Genomic DNA, 19102 nt, shown 5'->3' on the forward strand with positions numbered 1-19102 from the left:
TTGATTTTAATCAACAGGGTTGTTACATTTCTGTGTAACTGGCAGCAGGTTAAGCACAGATACCTTGCAGGAACCTCTCTTATGGTAGTACCCAATTCAAATAAAAGCCCCTTTACCGCATCATAAAACTTTCAGCATTTAAGACAACACTGCCCAAAACTGTGTACTTCATTCCGGATATCAATCTCTTCTACCAAAGATAAGCTTTTCACAGTGTGCCTTAACAAAGGTTTAGGAAAAACATGAACTCTGCTGATAACAACTGTTTTTGTGACTTCCTCATAAGACCCCAGCATATCGGTGAAACAGTACATCCTTTGTCTAAATTCATGTCAATGTTGTGCCAATTACTAGATAAAGACAAAATAAAAAGTCACTAGCAGTCACTTGTAATAATTTACCTTTGTTACAGGTTATGAAGACTACCGTGTGATTATAATTGTCAGAAAGATCAACTATTTTACATTATGAAAATTTTTTTAGTCATCTTGGCATTAGGATCTTTACCTTGTTTCAAGTTACAAGTTAAGGGTCTGTGTTGGTCCATGTTGGCAGTCATGGTTTTGTGTCTTTGGGAAGTGCTGTTGGAGGCGACTGAAAATCTTCCTATTCATATTCAGAAATATATTTTAATTTATTTAATCCTTTGCAAGATTTCTCAAATTTTGTCTTTTTGAAATTATATTTTCTTTTTGGCAAGTTGTCCTGCTAAAGGAGCAAAATGTGTTATGTGATGGTTAAAAAACCTCTGAACACTGAATTTCACCTTAGTTATTACGAAATATGAAGTGATGACAGACTACCCATCTAAAGGACACTAAACTACACTCAGCTAGACAAACAATTACTGTGATGAATTGTATTGTTAACCTATTTATTGGACAATGCAAGTCTTCCAGCAATGCTCTCCTATGTAAAGTTAATTTATTTATTTGGTATTATAAAGTTATTAATTGGCAGAGGCGTCTGTTAGAGGTGGTGTCAAACGGAGAAAAGATGCCTAAATATATCTGGCCATGATATTTTATCAACATCCCAAAGAAAACTGTATTTTTTTTTAATCTGCATTTTATGGTAATTATAGTGCTGCTGCCTCGCAGTTAGGGGACCTGGGTTCGCTTCCCGGGTCCTCCCTGCGTGGAGTTTGCATGTTCTCCCCGTGTCTGCGTGGGTTTCCTCCGGGCGCTCCGGTTTCCTCCCACAGGCCAAAGACATGCAGGTTAGGTGGATTGGCGATTCTAAATTGGCCCTAGTGTGTGCTTGGTGTGTTTGTGTGTGTCCTGCGGTGGGTTGGCACCCTGCCCAGGATTGGTTCCTGCCTTGTGCCCTGTGTTGGCTGGGATTGGCTCCAGCAGACCCCCGTGACCCTGTGTTTGGATTCAGCGGGTTGGAAAATGGATGGATGGATAAATGAACATGTTACACACCTCCATCTTTGTAAGTTAAAATACTAACACTAGCAGGAAATTTAAATCTGTTTGAACATTTTAATACACTTGTCCAACCACCATCTGAAGAATATTTTCTTTGTTTCCATACAATATTGCATATAAGGACGTCACTCTTCTACTAATTATATATCTGTGCTTTACAAGATTGTGTGGATTTTTCTTCTTGCTATTTATTTATTAATATTCTTACCTAATTTGTTTTCATGCAAGTTTCTCTTCAACATCTTGAAAAGAACTTTAGAGTTTCATTCTTTAAATAAAAATGTATAAGCAACATTTACTTCTATAGCACATGTAAAGTTTACAGAACCTATTTGCGAAGGACCATATTTGTGTGTGTCTGTCCAAATAAAATAACTCAAATTTTGTTGAGCTGTGATAAACATATTCTTTAAAGAAATTAGTCCAGACAGTTCAATTTTCATTCAGATATCTCAAACAGATGGCTATGCATGAATTTTTTATAATGTCAAAATCTCATTTTGAAAACCATTGGTGAATTTGCCAACTCGTCCAGCTTAAAACAAAGTGACGTTCTGTGCTGCTTCAATTACGAATTAGTTTACTGTTTCAATTTTACCTTGAAAGCAGTTGGTTGAACTTGTATATTTGTAGATTTTCCCGTTTTACTCCTCTGACAGCCACTGGTCCCCGATGCAAGCAAGTCAAATGTTGGGCAAAACACACACACACTAACAGTTCACACACCAGCATCTGTCTCCTAGTTTAGGTAAGTAAAAAAGTACAAAAACAGCCACTTCTCGGGGAATAAATGTAAGGAGAAAGCAATTATGTAAGCAAATAATAGACGGAATTGAGTGAGCTAATAATATCTGCAGATTATTATTGTAAAGAACTAACGTCATCAACCAGCAGCTAAATGGTGTTTGAAGTAATTAATAACACAAGAACGGTGCAGCTGCCCTAACTGATATAAAAACAGGATGGGTTCAGAAATGGACAGTGGCACCAGGAGGTGGGAGGCTTCAGTGGCTTAAGCCCCTAATCTCTTCTGCACAGCCCCTGATCTTTCAGTTCCAGATATACTGTACACGAGCAACCGTGGCAAGCCGCTGATCTGCTTGCCTATCATGTACCATTTGTATTTCCATTATACAATAAATCAGTTTGTTTCCAAGTTCTTACTTGTATAACTTAAATTATTGTGTTTTAACTCCTATTAGCTTCTCTCACTTCACAGGGTAATATCAATGCTGATCTTATTCTAGTATTGGTCATTTATTATTAATACATATTTTTCAATTGCTAATGATTGGACAGTGATCTTTTAGGTACACTTTCAAAAATTTTGCATTTAAGAAAATTGAACAACCGTAAAGACAATACATCAACAACAACATTTATTTCTATAGCACATTTTCATATAAAAAAAATGTAGCTCAAAGTGCTTTACATAATGAAGAATAAAAGACACAGTAAGAAAATAAAACAACTCAACATTAATTAACATAGAATAAGAGTAAGGTCCGATGGCCAGGGTGGACAGAAAAAACAAAAAAAAAAACTCCAGACGGCTGGAGAAAAAAAAATAAAATCTGCAGGGATTCCAGGTCATGAGACTGCCCAGTCCCCTCTGGGCAGACCCTGACCCTGCCCCACTAACACACATCAATTAATACCATTTTCATATCACTTGAATTGGAATCTACTGTGTATGAAACCAATTGAGCCACAACAAGCCTCTTTGTGCTCACTCCATTGCAAAGTGCTGCTAAAAGGCACATATTTAACGTATTCTATTAGCACATGTACTTGCATTATATTATTACTATTACCTTAGAATATGGTGTGACGAGGATGGATAGGATTAGAAATGTGTACATTAGAGCAGGGGTTCTCAATGTCGGTCTTGGTGACCCCCTGTCGCTGCAGGTTTTGGTTCCAACCAGCTTCTGTTTTTAATTGAACTCCTGGGCTAATTAAGTGAACTGATATTTCCCAAGTTCTGTGTTTAAGGAACAATATATTAATTAGAAAAATAAGTTTGCTAAAAAAAATATTAAAATGTACCAAGCAGTTATATAGGAATAATGTATTTTTTTTCTTTTTAACGGTATTTTCATCTTGATTTTCATTCTACTTTTCTAGGTGTTCTAATTGTTTAATTAATCCATTATTTACTAATTAGTGGGTCTGACTCTAAAGTAGCTGCAGCCTTTGATTATTCCGTGTTGTTTGCCTGGGTGTCTGCTCTGCTCGCTTTAAGTTGTCATTAAGATACAATTAAGGGGGGAAAACTGCACAGAGAGAGGGCAAAGTATAATGAAATCAACAAAAGAGAGTTAAGCATTTAAATCTAGAGCAAAAGCAGAAATATTTCTAAATGTCTTATACATGTAAAAATCATGCTGCTATGCTTTTCTGAATGTCGCATAAAAGAAAAAAAAATACCAGCTAATTAAATGAGACCAGTGCTAAAAGGTGTTGTCACTGATTAGGAACAAAAACCTGTAGCCACAGGGGGTCCCCAGGGCCAACATTGAGAACCCCTGCATTAGAGGGTCAGCTCAAGTTAGGCGGTTGGGAGACAAAGTCAGAGAGATGAGATTGCGTTGGTTTAGAGATGAGCAGAGATGCCAGATATGTTGGGAAAAGGATGTTAAAGATAGAGCTACCAGGGAAGAGGAAAAGAGGAAGGCCTAAGAGAAGGTTAATGGATGTGCTGAGAGAAGACATGCAGGTGATGGGTGTAACTGAACAAGATGCAGAGGACAGAAATATATGGAAGATGATGATCCGCTGAGGTAACCTCTGACGACAGCAGCCAAAAAAAGAAGTTACAAAAATATGTAATAAACAAAAAAATGTAATTACTGACCATTAGATGAAGTAAATAAGAAATGTGAAACGCTCCAAGTTTCATATCAGTTAACTTAAGTCGCCGAACATACCTGTATATTACGCCTTGCATATACTGGCTAACTTGTTAAACTCTTCACTATATTGTTGGCGTCTCTGTGTTTTAGCATGGCTGCTTCACTGTTTCTAGTGACTTGAGTTTAAATCAACTGCTCAGTTGTTGCCTTTGTGGAATGTACACATTCTCCCTTTACCTGCATATTTTTCCATGCACATCCCCAAAGACTTTTAAGTTTACCACCAACTCTAAACACCTTTGTGGAAGTAGGTAGGTGGGTGTGTGTGTGTGGGCACTACAATACCTCGCTAATAAGCTGTTCCTCCACCAAAAGTAGCTTCCTGATAATTTGCTTTCTTTTAAATATACACCCACCTTCCACTTTTTGAGCTTGTCTATATTTTATAAATACGATATAAAGTAGATGGGCGGCACGGTGGCGCAGTGGTAGCGCTGCTGCCTCGCAGTTAGGAGACCCTGGTTCGCTTCCCTGGTCTTCCCTGCGTGGAGTCTGCATGTTCTCCCCATGTCTGCGTGGGTTTCCTCCGGGCGCTCAGGCTTCCTCCCACAATCCAGAGACATGCCGGTTAGGTGGATTGGCGTTTCTAAATTGGCCCTAGTGTGTGCTTGGTGTGTGGGTGAGTTTGTGTGTGTCCTGGGGTGGGTTGGCACCCTGCCCAGGATTGGTTCCTGCCTTGTGCCCTGTGTTGGCTGGGATTGGCTCCAGCAGAGCCCCGTGACCCCGTGTTTGGATTCAGCGGGTTAGAAAATGGATGGATATAAAGTAAATAAGAATAAAATTAATAAAAGGAATTGTTATGAATGCAGGTAGGTTTTAGTTACTGTTTTAGGTCTCATTTATGTGGTGCTATATACACCACCAGTTCAATTAGGTTTAATACCTGAAGCATTAAAATAAGCTATACTGGCTATTACGATTTCTGATTTTTTTTCTTTGCTCATTAGTAATTTCAACACTATTACATTTTTATCCATCATGATATAACAGATCACACAGTGTACAAAACAATCATTAAAAGTTGTCTGTGTTCCATCTCTCCTGTTTAAACAGTAACTTGTGTTTATGATTTCCCAACACATCAGTCCTCTGGAAGTTAAATGCAACTAAAGAGATGTCCTAAAAGGCACTCCAATGCATTACACTGCTGTGAAGATCCGTGCTAAACCACGTTTTGAACCACACAATACATTATGATCTCTTCAGTCTTACCTGCATCAGTGTGGCAAAGAGAAGATCACAATGTCAGTTATGGTCCAAAACAAAATTACTTGCAGCACTAACAAACTATTGTTTTTTTTTTTTTTGCCTTAGTGCACACAATAACAGCGAATTCTCCTTTACTCCTGGCTTTAACATGACTTTCAGTAGGTCGAACAACTTCCAAGAGCATTGCGATCAGATTGCTTATAAAGTCATTATTCTCACATACCAAGTACGGTAACATTTTTTACTTGCATGTGCTAACTGACATGCAGCATGTCGCCGTGATTAGTGAATATACCTTGAAACCCCCGTCTTTCTTGCCTTGTGTCTTTATACTGTAATTCAGACCACACTCAGTGGGAGTAACAAACTGACAACGATCACATTTAACATAAAATCTGCCCACTCATATGCTGCTACATCACACTGCATGTTTTTTTTTCCTTAATAACTAACCTAGCTATATCTACACTTCCAAGCGTATTCCAGGATCACTCATTCTGTACTTGTGGTTGGAGATTTTCTATTGTCATACAGGTTTATGCCCAATGAGAAAGACCAGGGTTTACTTTTTAAATGCAGGTTCCTCTCTGGAGCTTTCACTAAGGGCAGGCAAGTATGGCACACAGCTTTCTAATCTTTTCCCTTAAGATAACATAAAAGTGGCACCAAGAAACACATGACGACAAAAAAAAAAAAAATTTCCTAAAAAAAAGCATAAGCAAGTCGTGTTCAGCAGAAACCACTCACACAATGAAAATACTGTAAGAATCAGCCAAGACAAAAGTGCTAATGGTGCACGGCAAAAAATGAAATCTAAGTAAGTGAAAAGTATTTATATGAAGACATTAAATATCGTTTTCCTTACTGTAAGAATTATAAAAATGTGGATGTTGGCTTAACTGGTAATGCTATATTCAGATAATGTGACTTTACACTGATAAGAAAAACAGAATGCCTTTCAATGAACTAGCACTCAGCCATGAGTTCAGTTTTGCCACACAAGCATTGCTGCCAGGATAGGCTCCAGCTCATCATAACACTCTATCCTAAAAAAATATATATATGTTCAGAAAAATGAATCACTGGCAACAACATACACTAATTAGCAATGTGAATCAGAAGCTTATAATGAAATACACTGAAAATACATTTCTACCCTTTTAGAAGGGCACAATGACAACAAACAAATTACATTTTAAACAATCTCACATTTGTTTCAGCAATGCAAAATGGTGAATGTGGTTAATATGTGATTAGTAACAGCAGTGCAGTGTGTTTTATGAACATAAAATAAAATATTCTTAATATTACTAAATCTGTTTTAGGGCTGTGGCAGCCCATACTGTCAGAATTGAACATCTATTAGAAATTCATAATGCATTGGGCGCCAGTCTATTATAGGGCATACACACACACACACACACACACACACACAGAGACAGGGCCAATGTAGGATCGTAAATAAATCTAACAAAGTACATCCTTGTGTGAGGATCAATGCATTTTGAATAAATAAGCTCTACGTGTAAACAAGAAGGGCAGCACGGTGGAGCAGTGGGTAGTGTTGCTGCCTCGCAGTTAGGAGTTCGCTTCCCGGGTCCTCCCTGTGTGGAGTTTGCATGTTCTCCCCGTGCCAGCGTGGGTTTCCTCCGGGTGCTCCAGTTTCCTCCCACAGTCCAAAGACCTGCAGGTTAGGTGCACTGGCGATTCCAAATTGTCCCTAGTGTGTGCTTGGTGTGTGGGGGTGTGTGTGTGCGCCCTGCGGTGGGCTGGCGTCCTGCCCGGGGTTTGATTCCTGCCTTGTGCCCTGTGTTGGCTGGGATTGGCTCCAACAGACCCCCGTAACCCTGTAGTTAGGATGTAGCAGGTTGGATGATGGATGGATGGATGGATGGAAGTAAACAAGAATGTTTATCTGTATAGCATGATGTAATATATTAAGAATATGACACATGACTAGCATATATCTGTTAAAAATTCTTCCAGTATCTGCGTGCTGTGCTGTGACTGGGTGTCTAAATGACCCACTGTAACTGGTGATGCTTCTTCATTCTTTCAGCATTTTCAAAATAACACTCTTCCACATGCTTCACTTGCTCATCTTAGCTACCAAGATGCTCCTGTTATCTAAAATTTGGACTTAAGATTTTTTTTCAATTATTGCTTCATTAATGCCTTTCATTTGAAGCAAAAATACCTAAACAAAAGGTAGGGCAACACACAGACAAATGTAACAAACTAAATTCTAAGTAGATACTTGATGATTTAAAATACTAAAAACTATTTCAATTTTTCACTTGAGTAAGACTGGTCGATGAGCCAGAAAAGCAGTTTAACTGAACAAGCAATTTAACGCTACCCATCAATCCTTTGACTCATTTTTAACCCTCACAGTCTAAATTTAGCATTACTATAGGCAACATCTACTACCAACATGGAGCAAAAAAGCAAAAACCAACCCTGGAAGAGGCACTGGTCTATAACAGGGAACACTTATAGCCATACAAACATGCTCACACACCCTGATTATACAGTATCAGCCATTATTAAAGTAGTATACATTATCTTTTAAGGGCATACAGAAAAAACAATGCAGATATAAGCAGGGCAGTGGAGTCAGTAGATAAATCCTTCCACTCCGACTACTTAGTTTCTGGTACTTCTGACTCCGACTCCTCTGTATTTAATATGCTAATGTATTTTCCATGTTGATTAAAGGAAGGCAACATACACATCATTTAACCACAGAACTACTGGCTAGAAAGCTGACTCTCTACCGTATTGGCCAGTTTAAACAAAAAGACAAGAACCCCATGAACACACATCAGGCCACAGAACACACCTACATCATTACACTTGTTTATTACTCGGATGAACTTGTTAAACACATTATATCTGAAATAAAATGAAAACAGTTTTTGTAATGTACCATAATCCAGATTACAATATGTGCATGTCAGGTTGTATAATAGCTCAGCTGAACTTCACACTAGTAGGCTTTATTCTTACATCAGATAAGTACTTAATTATATCTATTGTTTGTGAAATGGGACATTTGAACTTGCTGTATTTTTTTTTTTCATTGCAATTTAAATTTATTAGGACTCAGAACATTTTTGCCGACTCCGACCCCGACTCCAGGTACCCAAATTTTTCTCTGACTCCACAGCTCTGGATATAAGGGAACTTTACAACCTCCATATACACTCACCTAAAGGATTGTTAGGACCACCATACTAATACAGTGTTTGACCCCCTTTCGCCTTCAGAACTGCCTTAATTCTACGTGGCATTGATTCAACAAGGTGCTGAAAGCATTCTTTACAAATGTTGGCCCATATTGATAGGATAGCATCTTGCAGTTGATGGAGATTTGTGGGATGCACATCCAGGGCACGAAGCTCCCGTTCCACCATATCCCAAGGATGCTCTATTGGGTTGAGATCTGGTGACTGTGGGGGCCATTTTAGTACAGTGAACTCATTGTCATGTTCAAGAAACCAATTTGAAATGATTCGAGCTTTGTGACATGGTGCATTATCCTGCTGGAAGTAGCCATCAGAGGATGGGTACATGGTGGTCATGAAGGGATGGACATGGTCAGAAACAATGCTAAGGTAGCCCGTGGCATTTAAATGATGCCCAATTGGCACTAAGGGGCCTAAAGTGTGCCAAGAAAACATCCCCCACACCATTACACCACCACCACCACCAGCCTGCACAGCGGTAACAAGGCATGATGGATCCGTGTTCTCATTCTGTTTACGCCAAATTCTGACTCCACCATTTGAATGTCTCAACAGAAATCGAGACTCATCAGACCAGGCAACATTTTTCCAGTCTTCAACTGTCCAAATTTTGTGAGCTCGTGCAAATTGTAGCCTCTTTTTCCTATTTGTAGTGGAGATGAGTGGTACCCGTGGGGTCTTCTGCTGTTGTAGCCCATCCGCCTCAAGGTTGTGCGTGTTGTGGCTTCACAAATGCTTTGCTGCATACCTCGGTTGTAACGAGTGGTTATTTCAGTCAAAGTTGCTCTTCTATCAGCTTGAATCAGTCGGCCCATTCATTCTCATCTGACCTCTAGCATCAACAAAGGCATTTTCGCCCACAGGACTGCCACATACTGGATGTTTTTCCCTTTTCACACCATTCTCTGTAAACCCTAGAAATGGTTGTGCGTGAAAATCCCAGTAACTGAGCAGATTGTGAAATACTCAGACCGTGCAACCATGCCTTGCTCAGAATTGCTTAAATCACCTTTCTTTCCCATTCTGACATTCAGTTTGGAGTTCAGGAGATTGTCTTGACCAGGACCACACCCCTAAATGCATTGAAGCAACTGCCATGTGATTGGCTGATTAGATAATTGCATTCATGAGAAATTGAACAGGTGTTCCTAATAATCCTTTAGGTGAGTGTAGACAGGATTCAACTCTAGTTTAGTGGAGTAGCACAACTAATGCAACACTGTTCGTCACCTCTAATTATTTCCATTTCAAATAAATAACTACTTTACTGTTAATTTAAAGTTATGCAACAACCACCAGCACCCTGTAACCATTATTATCTGGCAGCATAACCTGCACATGTATCAATATTGTCTCTTTTAATACACAAAACATGCTGCTGCATAATATTGGATGATTATCCTTTGTTGTGTTATACTAATTTTTTAAAAAATAAGTATATAACCGGGGTTAAAAAGACAAGTTATAACCAAACCTGGAGTGGTAATGGGAAAGCTAATAATTTGCTAGCTTTAATCATATTATGACATCCACAAACCCACATAATCCAACAGAATTTATCCCAGCAACACGGGACATCAGACAGGAACCAGCCCTGGACAGTGTGTCAGTCCACCACAGGGCTTGCTCATGAACACACCCATACATACAGTAAGCCAACAGGGAATTTCTAAACAATGTAACACAGCTTTTATGAATATCAGAAGAAAAACAGTATGTACACAAACATAAATACACATAAACCTACCTACAGAAGACAACACAGTACAGCATTCAAAACCAAGATGCTAGATCTGTAAAGCAGCAGCAGTAGCCTCTGTACAAACATGCTACCCTTGACATTTAAACATACTGCCTTTTAACATACAAGTGGATATTTAGTTATCAGAAGCTACACAAATGGTGGAGCACAGGAAGAGGAGTGTCCAGATGTAATCAGTGACTGGTTTATGACACATTACATTAAAACACCAACAAGAGGGGATGCCTGTCCGGGTTTAGTGCTTTGCAATAACCAGGTTAGAGTTTGTGAGTTAGATGTGATTTAACCGTAAGGATCTAGTGAGCAGTGACCATAATTTAACGCATTTCACAGCACTTTGGCAGAGCACGCACGCAAACACAGAAACTGCCAATATTAACTTTTGTAAGGTACATTTCGAGCAGATGTGGCAAAGTCTAAAAGGGTCAAACTGAGATAAGCTTTCAAGTGTGGAGACAGGCAAGGAGCAGTACATAGTAGGCTTAAAAGTGCATAAAATATATTATGCAAGGTAAGTGAATACCAAAATTCACAAGGAGGAAGACGGGCATTTGACAACATGACAGCAAATGTTAAAAAGGATAGTAGGAAAGCTAAAAATTATTTAGGGTTAGATACTTCAGAAAATAGATTAAAGATACCTAGAAGTGATTCTTTCAATATTATAGTATTTAGCAAAAGAACACTGGAGGAGGTGAGATGTAACTGAAAAACTAAGTGCTAATTAAAACGTACAGTGTATAGGGAATGCGCTGCACTTGCATTTTTCTGAGGTTTACATGTAAAAACAACAAAACTTATTTCTATGGCACATTTTCATACACAGGATGTAGGCCAAAGTGCTTTACAAGGTGTTACAGAAACAGTTAAATAAACAGAAGAACAAATTAAAATTAGATAAGAATGATAATGAATAAATAACATAAAAAATCATTAATCCAAACTTTCATAAGATAAATATATAATTAATAGAGCGATAGATGCTTTATATGTAGAACCGGCATTTAAATCCCAAAGATGAGTCCGCTGATAAAATCAGATGGCCAGGAGAACAGAAAAAAATTAAAATATGAATTAATTAATTAATCCTAATCCTAAGAAGTCTACAACACTTCTAGAATTCTATAATCTCCCAGCAGTATCAAAGAGGTAAAGAGTGATCTGGGAATTGCTATGACCAAATCTCATTTATGCTACTGTATCTAAGGAAGTTAGTGAGTGCATATATAAACTATTGGTGTATTTTTTTTGAAAAAAATCACTGCACTCTGGGGAAATTCCAAAGGACTGGGATCTAGTAAATATTGTGCGATTTTTTTAAAGCCTTTACTGACCCTGTCCTTATTCCTACTTTGTGTCTCTGCTGCTCGCGTTGTGATCGCTTCTCTGTCATCATAAATATACACCTGACCGAATTGTGTTTTCTTTTAAATTAAACTTGTCGTTGCTTTAACTGTTGCGGGTCCACAGATTCTCATAGTGTATGTTCCATTATTGTGTAAATCTACGTTTTGTGCACTGAATGATGTGCACTGAGACACCTGTATCTACGTATGTGTGCTGCTTCCCTTTACACTACTGTTTTTTTTTTTTGCCCATTCTCTTTCGTCTCTCGGTTCTTTTATTTGTCTTTCGTGATCTTAACGTGAAGATCACATATCGTCTACTAGTCATTCATTCCACAGGATTTTTCTTATAATAGAGAAATGTAAAGTATTACATTTAGGAAGTAAAGCTGTTAGATCTAAGTACACAATGGGAGATGAGAAGGACCTAGGAGACGCAAGTAGTATCTTCTGTACACTGAATTTGGGGGCTTTCAAAACTTACCTTGATGTTTTTTGGAGAACTGAATGGCTTGTTCTTATCTAAACTGTCCTAATGGTAAGTGTATTTAACATAAACTTTGTGTACTTAACTTTTGGAGTCTATGCAGCGAATGTTTTCTCTCTTTACCTGCCGAGGTATGTCCTTTCATAAAATGTAGTATGACCCTGAAAATATCACGGGGTAGAAGCTGGGAGTAAAAAGCTGGGTTCATTTTCAGCATAAGGTTGTGCATTATACCAGTATTTAAAAAGTACCAAACAAACCCATTTTTTAAAACAGAACCAGTATTCATTTAATTTTGGTACTGGAAATAGATGTGAGCTTTCAAGCACTCAGACGCTTATTAGCATGATCCAAGGGGGAGAAAAAACTAGGGCCAAGATTCTCATAATGATTTGTAGAGCACATGTTTGTGGGCAGAGGGAATGAAGCAGCTATAAGACAGGAGGATGGAGGGATCTGTTATTTGCTTCAGTACTGTTTTCGTACCAGTTAGTAGCATCAAATCAAACATTATTATTTGAATGCAATTTGAATCTACTTGGAAAAAACACTCACATTCCATCATAAAAGAATGGTCCTTTATTTTAACGCACACTAAGTTTGGCATCACGTTACTCCAGAAACACTGTGCTGCAATACTTTTGTGTTTTGGATGCGTTCTGCACATCACTTTTATGATCAGCGTTTTAATAATTTTTTATTGTTAGTTTGTATTGTCGTTTATAACACAGGATACTAACAGCCGATTTTAAACACTTCTCAAGCACTCTGAAAGTATAGTTTTACTACGGCTTCTGTTCCACTTCACACTTCGATCTAAGTCGCCTTATTTGCAATTGTTTTTTTTTTTTATTAAAACTGTTTTAATATTCAAAACACAGCAAGCAAAGACTGGATTCCTTTCTCATTAAACATAATGGGAAATAACTGTCTTGTTTCTGATTTTCGTTTTATTAGTTTAACATCAGTAAAATCAGCATTTAAAGCATCAGGAAAGCATACTTAGCTACCTCAACCACACATGTCTTTGAAGACTGCCTGCTTAAACATGATTCTGAAAACAAGGGCGTAATGAAAAATAAGTATTAAGGTTACATGTGTTATTTTTGTTGAATCTGTAAAGGGGACGGGAAGAATCCCATTTAGTTTAATCCCGTATGCTATTTTCTGACAAACAGACGACAGCTGCCGCTCCATAACCCTGACCTTAACTCTGCTCTTCCCCCCCAACCCCATAAACCTGTACTTCTTGTACATAAAAAGAAGCAATTCATTTTGTTAGACTCTTTGAGCCTCAAATTATTTAAAACGTAGATGGTACATAGTGGAGCGGAGGACCAGGTGAGCTGCTGAGGTGTGGGAAGTAAAGTAATGTGTGCATTTAACATGTTTAAGCAATTGTGAGCAGTTTTGGATGGGTTTCATATATGTATTACAGGAATGTGAAGTGTTCCGGTTCTGCTCTTCTCTTTGATCATGTCATTTTTCCATGCACAGAAAATCCAATTTTTTATGAAAGGCTGTGTTTTCAGGTGGAGGCTACAAGTTATAACCACTGCAATTTTTTGCAGAGACACCGTGAGCAAATAAGATTAATAATAGTGATGCATACAAAAGCGCATTAGGTACAAGCATACATGCAGTAACACTTCAATTCTATATTCAAATATATTTGAATATTTACTTTCCACATAAGCATTTGAAACCCAAATTTTTGTCAAATTTGACGGGCCAAGCACCGGTATGGAACCGGTACCAATACCAAAGTCAAAATTTTAGTACCGATCCAACACTAATCCTGTACTTGAAGTACTGGTGTGCAACAGATTGTAGGTTAGACTTGCTACATGAACAACTGACACACCAAACAAAACATACACACACAATTATGACAGGCAAAGACTAATTATTGATTGCTACCTATCCCACATACAACTTCATTTAGTCCATTAAAAAAGGAAACAAAAATTATATGTGTGTGTGTATATATATATATATATATAGATAGATAGACAGATAGACAGATAGACAGATAGACAGATAGACAGATAGACAGACAGACACACACACACACCCACCCCATCTCCTTTTCTAACCCCAAATTCTCATACATTATGTACCATTTACTGCATTATGCAAAAAGTTACAAGCCCTATCAAGTGGGTACCATTAGGATCACCAGAATTCAAATATTAAAATAAACATATATTATCTTTAATTTGCATATTTTTCCATAACATTAAAGTGGGAAACTAGAACTGCAGGATGCTCCTTAAATCAAAATAAGAAATTAAAAAACTTACACCGAAGTAACTCCGAGGTGGGATAACATCTCTGTTTTGCACAACATATTTTATCATGAGGTGAAATGAGCATTATTAACGTGGCAGCAATAATTAAATAATAGAAGTGATAAATGCAAAGAACGTCTTTTTGAAACAAAAAATGAAGCACATGCAAATTTTAATTGGAGTACACAATAAAAGCATAACCACAAAAAAGATATATGTGCAAGTTTTAAATTGAAAGCACATTCATAGAAGTCACTGCCACAATATTTTTTGCAAAACAAATACCTAATAACTGTTTTTATATTCCACCCTTCAATGAGCGCTGCACAACAAAAAAATTATATAATTGTAATATTAAAATGCTATCATGGCAGGGCAACTGTATTATCTCAACTCTTATTCAATGGAACTTAAGACATTCTCTCTGTATATTCTTAAATTACGGATTTGCAAGATGTCCCCCAATGAAATTGTATTTTAATACTGTACTCCTAAAAATAAAAAAAAAGCATAAATTATATCCAGATTGGCTCCAAGATTGTGCTTTTGAACCCTGTTTCGGTATGTCCATTATGCTGAAAAGTGCTTCTGACACAGCAAAGCTGCATGAAATTTCGAGACCAGGATAATGCTTAGCAATAAAACTCTCCTCAGCACAGTCACAGCATCACTGAGACTAAATAATTTCATTAAGCCTCTACAAAGTATATGTATTTTTAACCTTCTGGCTATTTTGTTAAGAAATTACAAAATATAAACCACTAGTTTAAATCACAGCATGAAAAGGCATTTTGCAAAATATGACTAGAAACAACAGCTGTTAATAATTACCATGTCTCCAGGGGTCCTTGGGTTCAACTGCGCCTGACACGATTTGCTCATCTGAAGGGAAAGTTACTCTCTTTGCACTGTGTTTTAGCTTCTCATTGTCCTCAGAAGGTTGAGACGGGGAAAGGCCAAGTCGCTCAGAGCTTCCCAGCTCAGCAGGGCAATCCACAAGCTGATCCTGTGCACACGGTGATAGGGTGTCAGCAGGTTGTCCCTGTACTTTAGTACCCTCTGTTTTTGGGGAACCGGCTGAGGAGGAATCCGCTTCCTGTAAAGTTAAATCCTTATCTCCTTCTGCCAGGGACGGCGAGTCACTAGTTGATCCATATACTGAACCAGTATCATTCTGATGGAAGGTGTGATCTTCTGAATGATTTCCTAAGAGTACATTATGAAGGAGCATGTCTGAATTTGTGTCAGACCGATGGCCCACTAGGGATTTGCTATTTCCATTAGTGTCTTTTGTTGCCTCCTCTTCATGGATCTGTTCCATCACTAAACCTGGCTCGGCCAGGACTCCCAGTTCAACACCGCCACTGTCATCACCACCAACTTGAAATGTCACTAGATTACCATCCATCCCCAGCTGGCTTTCTGAGCTTTCCAATCCTCCAGTCAGCGCTGCATCTTTCTTTCCTATGGCATTGCCGTTCCCTAGATCTGCCTTTGGTTCTTCCCAATTCATTTTCTAACTGCTAGCTACATGGAACTATTTTAAAGTGCTGTATTGGTATGCTGCAAAAGGATATTCAAATCAGTGTCCAATTCTCATACTTAATGCTAAAAGATGACCTTTATGGTAAAGCAAACAGGATTTAAGTGAAGTCTGCTTTCATTGCTTGACTACTTACTGCATTTCCTTTCCGCAATTGTGTCTAAAATTTTTAACAGTTTTCTTCTTTTAAATTATTGCTACCAACCAAATAAACAAAAAAAAAAAGTTAACCCATTAGAAAGATCTTATTTGTATAGATGTAAACCATTCTCAGATCGCTTTCAATCCCAGTTACTTGCACATATCTCAAATATTCAGTGGTTAATTTCCAAACAGCGCATTGTCTCATTGTGTTTAATTGTGGATTAAATGAACCTTTGGTTTACTAGATCTAAGCGGGGCTTACAAATACAATTAGGAAGGGAAGAATCACTTGCTCTCCAGACGTCAAGTTTCAAGGTAGCTCCTTCTCACGGATTCGCAGAATTCGTTCTTGTTTTCACGCCGCTTACTCCCCCATGGCATAGTAACATTACCCCGGCGTAAATCGTTTTCCTCGTTCAAACGTGTCCAACATAGACCAGTTTAGCGCCCCTTGTTTGTTTCAAAGCTCTGTCAAGACACAGGTAGAGGCCAGGTACATCCCATCCCGCTTTCTCTTCAGCTTGCAAAAAGAAAACAATTTTTTAATCCCCTTTGATATTGTTTAATATAGGCAGCCGGTGCTATATGGTGATTCCTGCTAGGCTGGCTTCCTGGCTCTATTCTTTCTTTTTTTTCCTTCTTCAAGTCCTTTGTGTCGAATGTTTTTGTTGAAAAAACAAACGAAACGTCTCTCCGGCTTCTGCTCCGTGTACTTCTATTAAATACAAGTGTCGCTCGATTGAGAACAGCACTTTCCTTCGCAGGCTGCCGAATCATTCGTTTTCTATAAAGATAAATAATACTGACCTGAAAAAACAATAAAATAAATGCATATGTCGTTTTTACCCATCAATATTGGCTAATATTGACATGTGGAATTTTTTGTTTCTATTCTTAAATAATTGTTTATTTCACGCTCTGTTTTGCGATCTTGACTGTTCCGATTTTTGTCGAATCTGCTGACTAGAACATCAGTGTTCTCCATCCAGTCTGACGCGATGGGATTCCTCATGCCGACAACTCCACCCTCGTGCTACCGAATACGGTGTTTTCTCATAGAGAAGTATTTTAACAGAAGTTACCACATCGCAGAATTATATGAGTGTTTCGATATGTCTCATTTGTAAGGGTTTACCTCAGTAAAGTGCTAAATGAAAATAACGTCTAAATCAGATGAGGATAGGAGGCAAAGAGAAAAAAATAAAAACGTAAGTGTTATTCCTACAGTGGTTTCATGGGGCCAGGCATGATTCCCAAACGAGAATATACAGCGTGGTCCAGATTTAATTATGCAGATCCAGATCGTCTGGATGACTTTGATTTATGTGGGTACGATTCCACTTCGGCGCGAAGACGATTCTTCATGTCGTCATTTCTCACACTTCTCGATGGTCCGGGATTTTTCGGGTGATTTTCTATGTGATAAACTTAATAAGTTATAGCGTAATGAAAATTGCATAATTAGATCTGGACCACCCTATACACACGTCTGGGGACAACCCGTGAAAAAGTTTGTAGTGAATAGGGCGAAATCCTGCCATGCAAACGCTACGCCTACCGGACTTCTTCCCAAAACATCTGCTCCCAATTCCAGTGTTTCCAGGTCCAAGTTTTTCCCAATCAATTGGAAAAGCCCAATGGGCATTTTTGGGGATACTTTTTAAAAAATGACGCAGTATTTTGGGCTATTTTTCAACCCTCCGTCCTCTGCATTATTCCCATGTTTTTCATCTATCCAACACCCCTTCCCTTGCTATTCAGTCATGCTTTACTAAAGATGAATTTCTTTCACTCTCAAAGCCCCCTTCTGGTGTGTCATTACGTCTTTGTCAGATAACGAGCAATTTTTGGGGGGAAATTCTCTGTTTTTAAGCTGTCGTGGGGCTATATTTTTTTCCTGTGGTCTTTGAAGTTTAAACTAAATTCAAAACAGAAATCAAACATATTTTTACAAAGTGGGGTTCAAAACAGAACTGAGATAACAGTATGAGACTGGGTTATATATATGGCTGAAACAGGAAGAGGATGAATCAGGGTGGCTGGAACAGGAAATTATGTCTTCTGTAGGTGGGTACTGGACTGGATATGACAGCCTCAGAGAGAGACGGGCATAACGTCATCATTAGGTGGGTCGGTGATGACGTCATTGGGAGGCATGTTCTTCGGCTGCTCTGCAGAGGGACAAAAGGAGAAAGGATTAGATGACCCCTGGTCCAACTGAAAAATAACACCATTTGAGCCCATCAACCGTCGCCCATACACAAGTGTGTGACAATAGTAATGTCAACTATATATATATATATATATATATATACTCAGCAAAAAAAGAAACGTCCTCTGACTTTCAACTGTTTTTACTTTCAGTAAACTTCATGTGTAAATATTTGTATGAACACTAAAAGAGTCAACACCATAAGACATAAACTAAAAATGTTTCACAATGTGTCCCTGAATGAAGGGAGGCTCAAAATCAAAAGTACCAGTCAGTATGTGGTGTGGCCACCAGCTGCTTGAAGTACTGCAGTGCATCTCCTCCTCATGGACTGGACCAGATTTGTCAGTTCTTGCTGTGAGATGTTACCCCACTCTTCCACCAAGGCACCTGCAAGTTCCTGGACATTTCTGGGGGGAATGGCCCTAGCCCTCACCCTGCGATCCAACAGGTCCCAGACATGCTCAATTCCTTCGACTATAAACACGAATCCGTCCATCACCCCTGGTGAG

General features: G+C 38.4%; 1 protein-coding gene across 2 annotated transcripts in view; it reads right to left on the bottom strand.

The window, feature by feature from the left end:
• ppp1r37 (protein phosphatase 1, regulatory subunit 37) overlaps window positions 1-17101 on the bottom strand; it is a 178950-nt gene extending 161849 nt beyond the window's left edge. For both annotated transcript variants that reach the window (XM_039768064.1, XM_039768063.1), the window contains exon 1: window positions 15523-17101. In XM_039768064.1, coding sequence (XP_039623998.1) covers window positions 15523-16204 — 682 coding nt within the window. In that variant the 5' untranslated portion in view covers window positions 16205-17101. The remainder of the gene's footprint in view (window positions 1-15522) is intronic.
• Window positions 17102-19102: the final 2001 nt, after the last annotated feature.

This window comes from Polypterus senegalus, chromosome 11 (genome assembly GCF_016835505.1).
Source record: "Polypterus senegalus isolate Bchr_013 chromosome 11, ASM1683550v1, whole genome shotgun sequence".
In the NCBI taxonomy this organism is placed as follows: Eukaryota; Metazoa; Chordata; class Cladistia; order Polypteriformes; family Polypteridae; genus Polypterus; species Polypterus senegalus.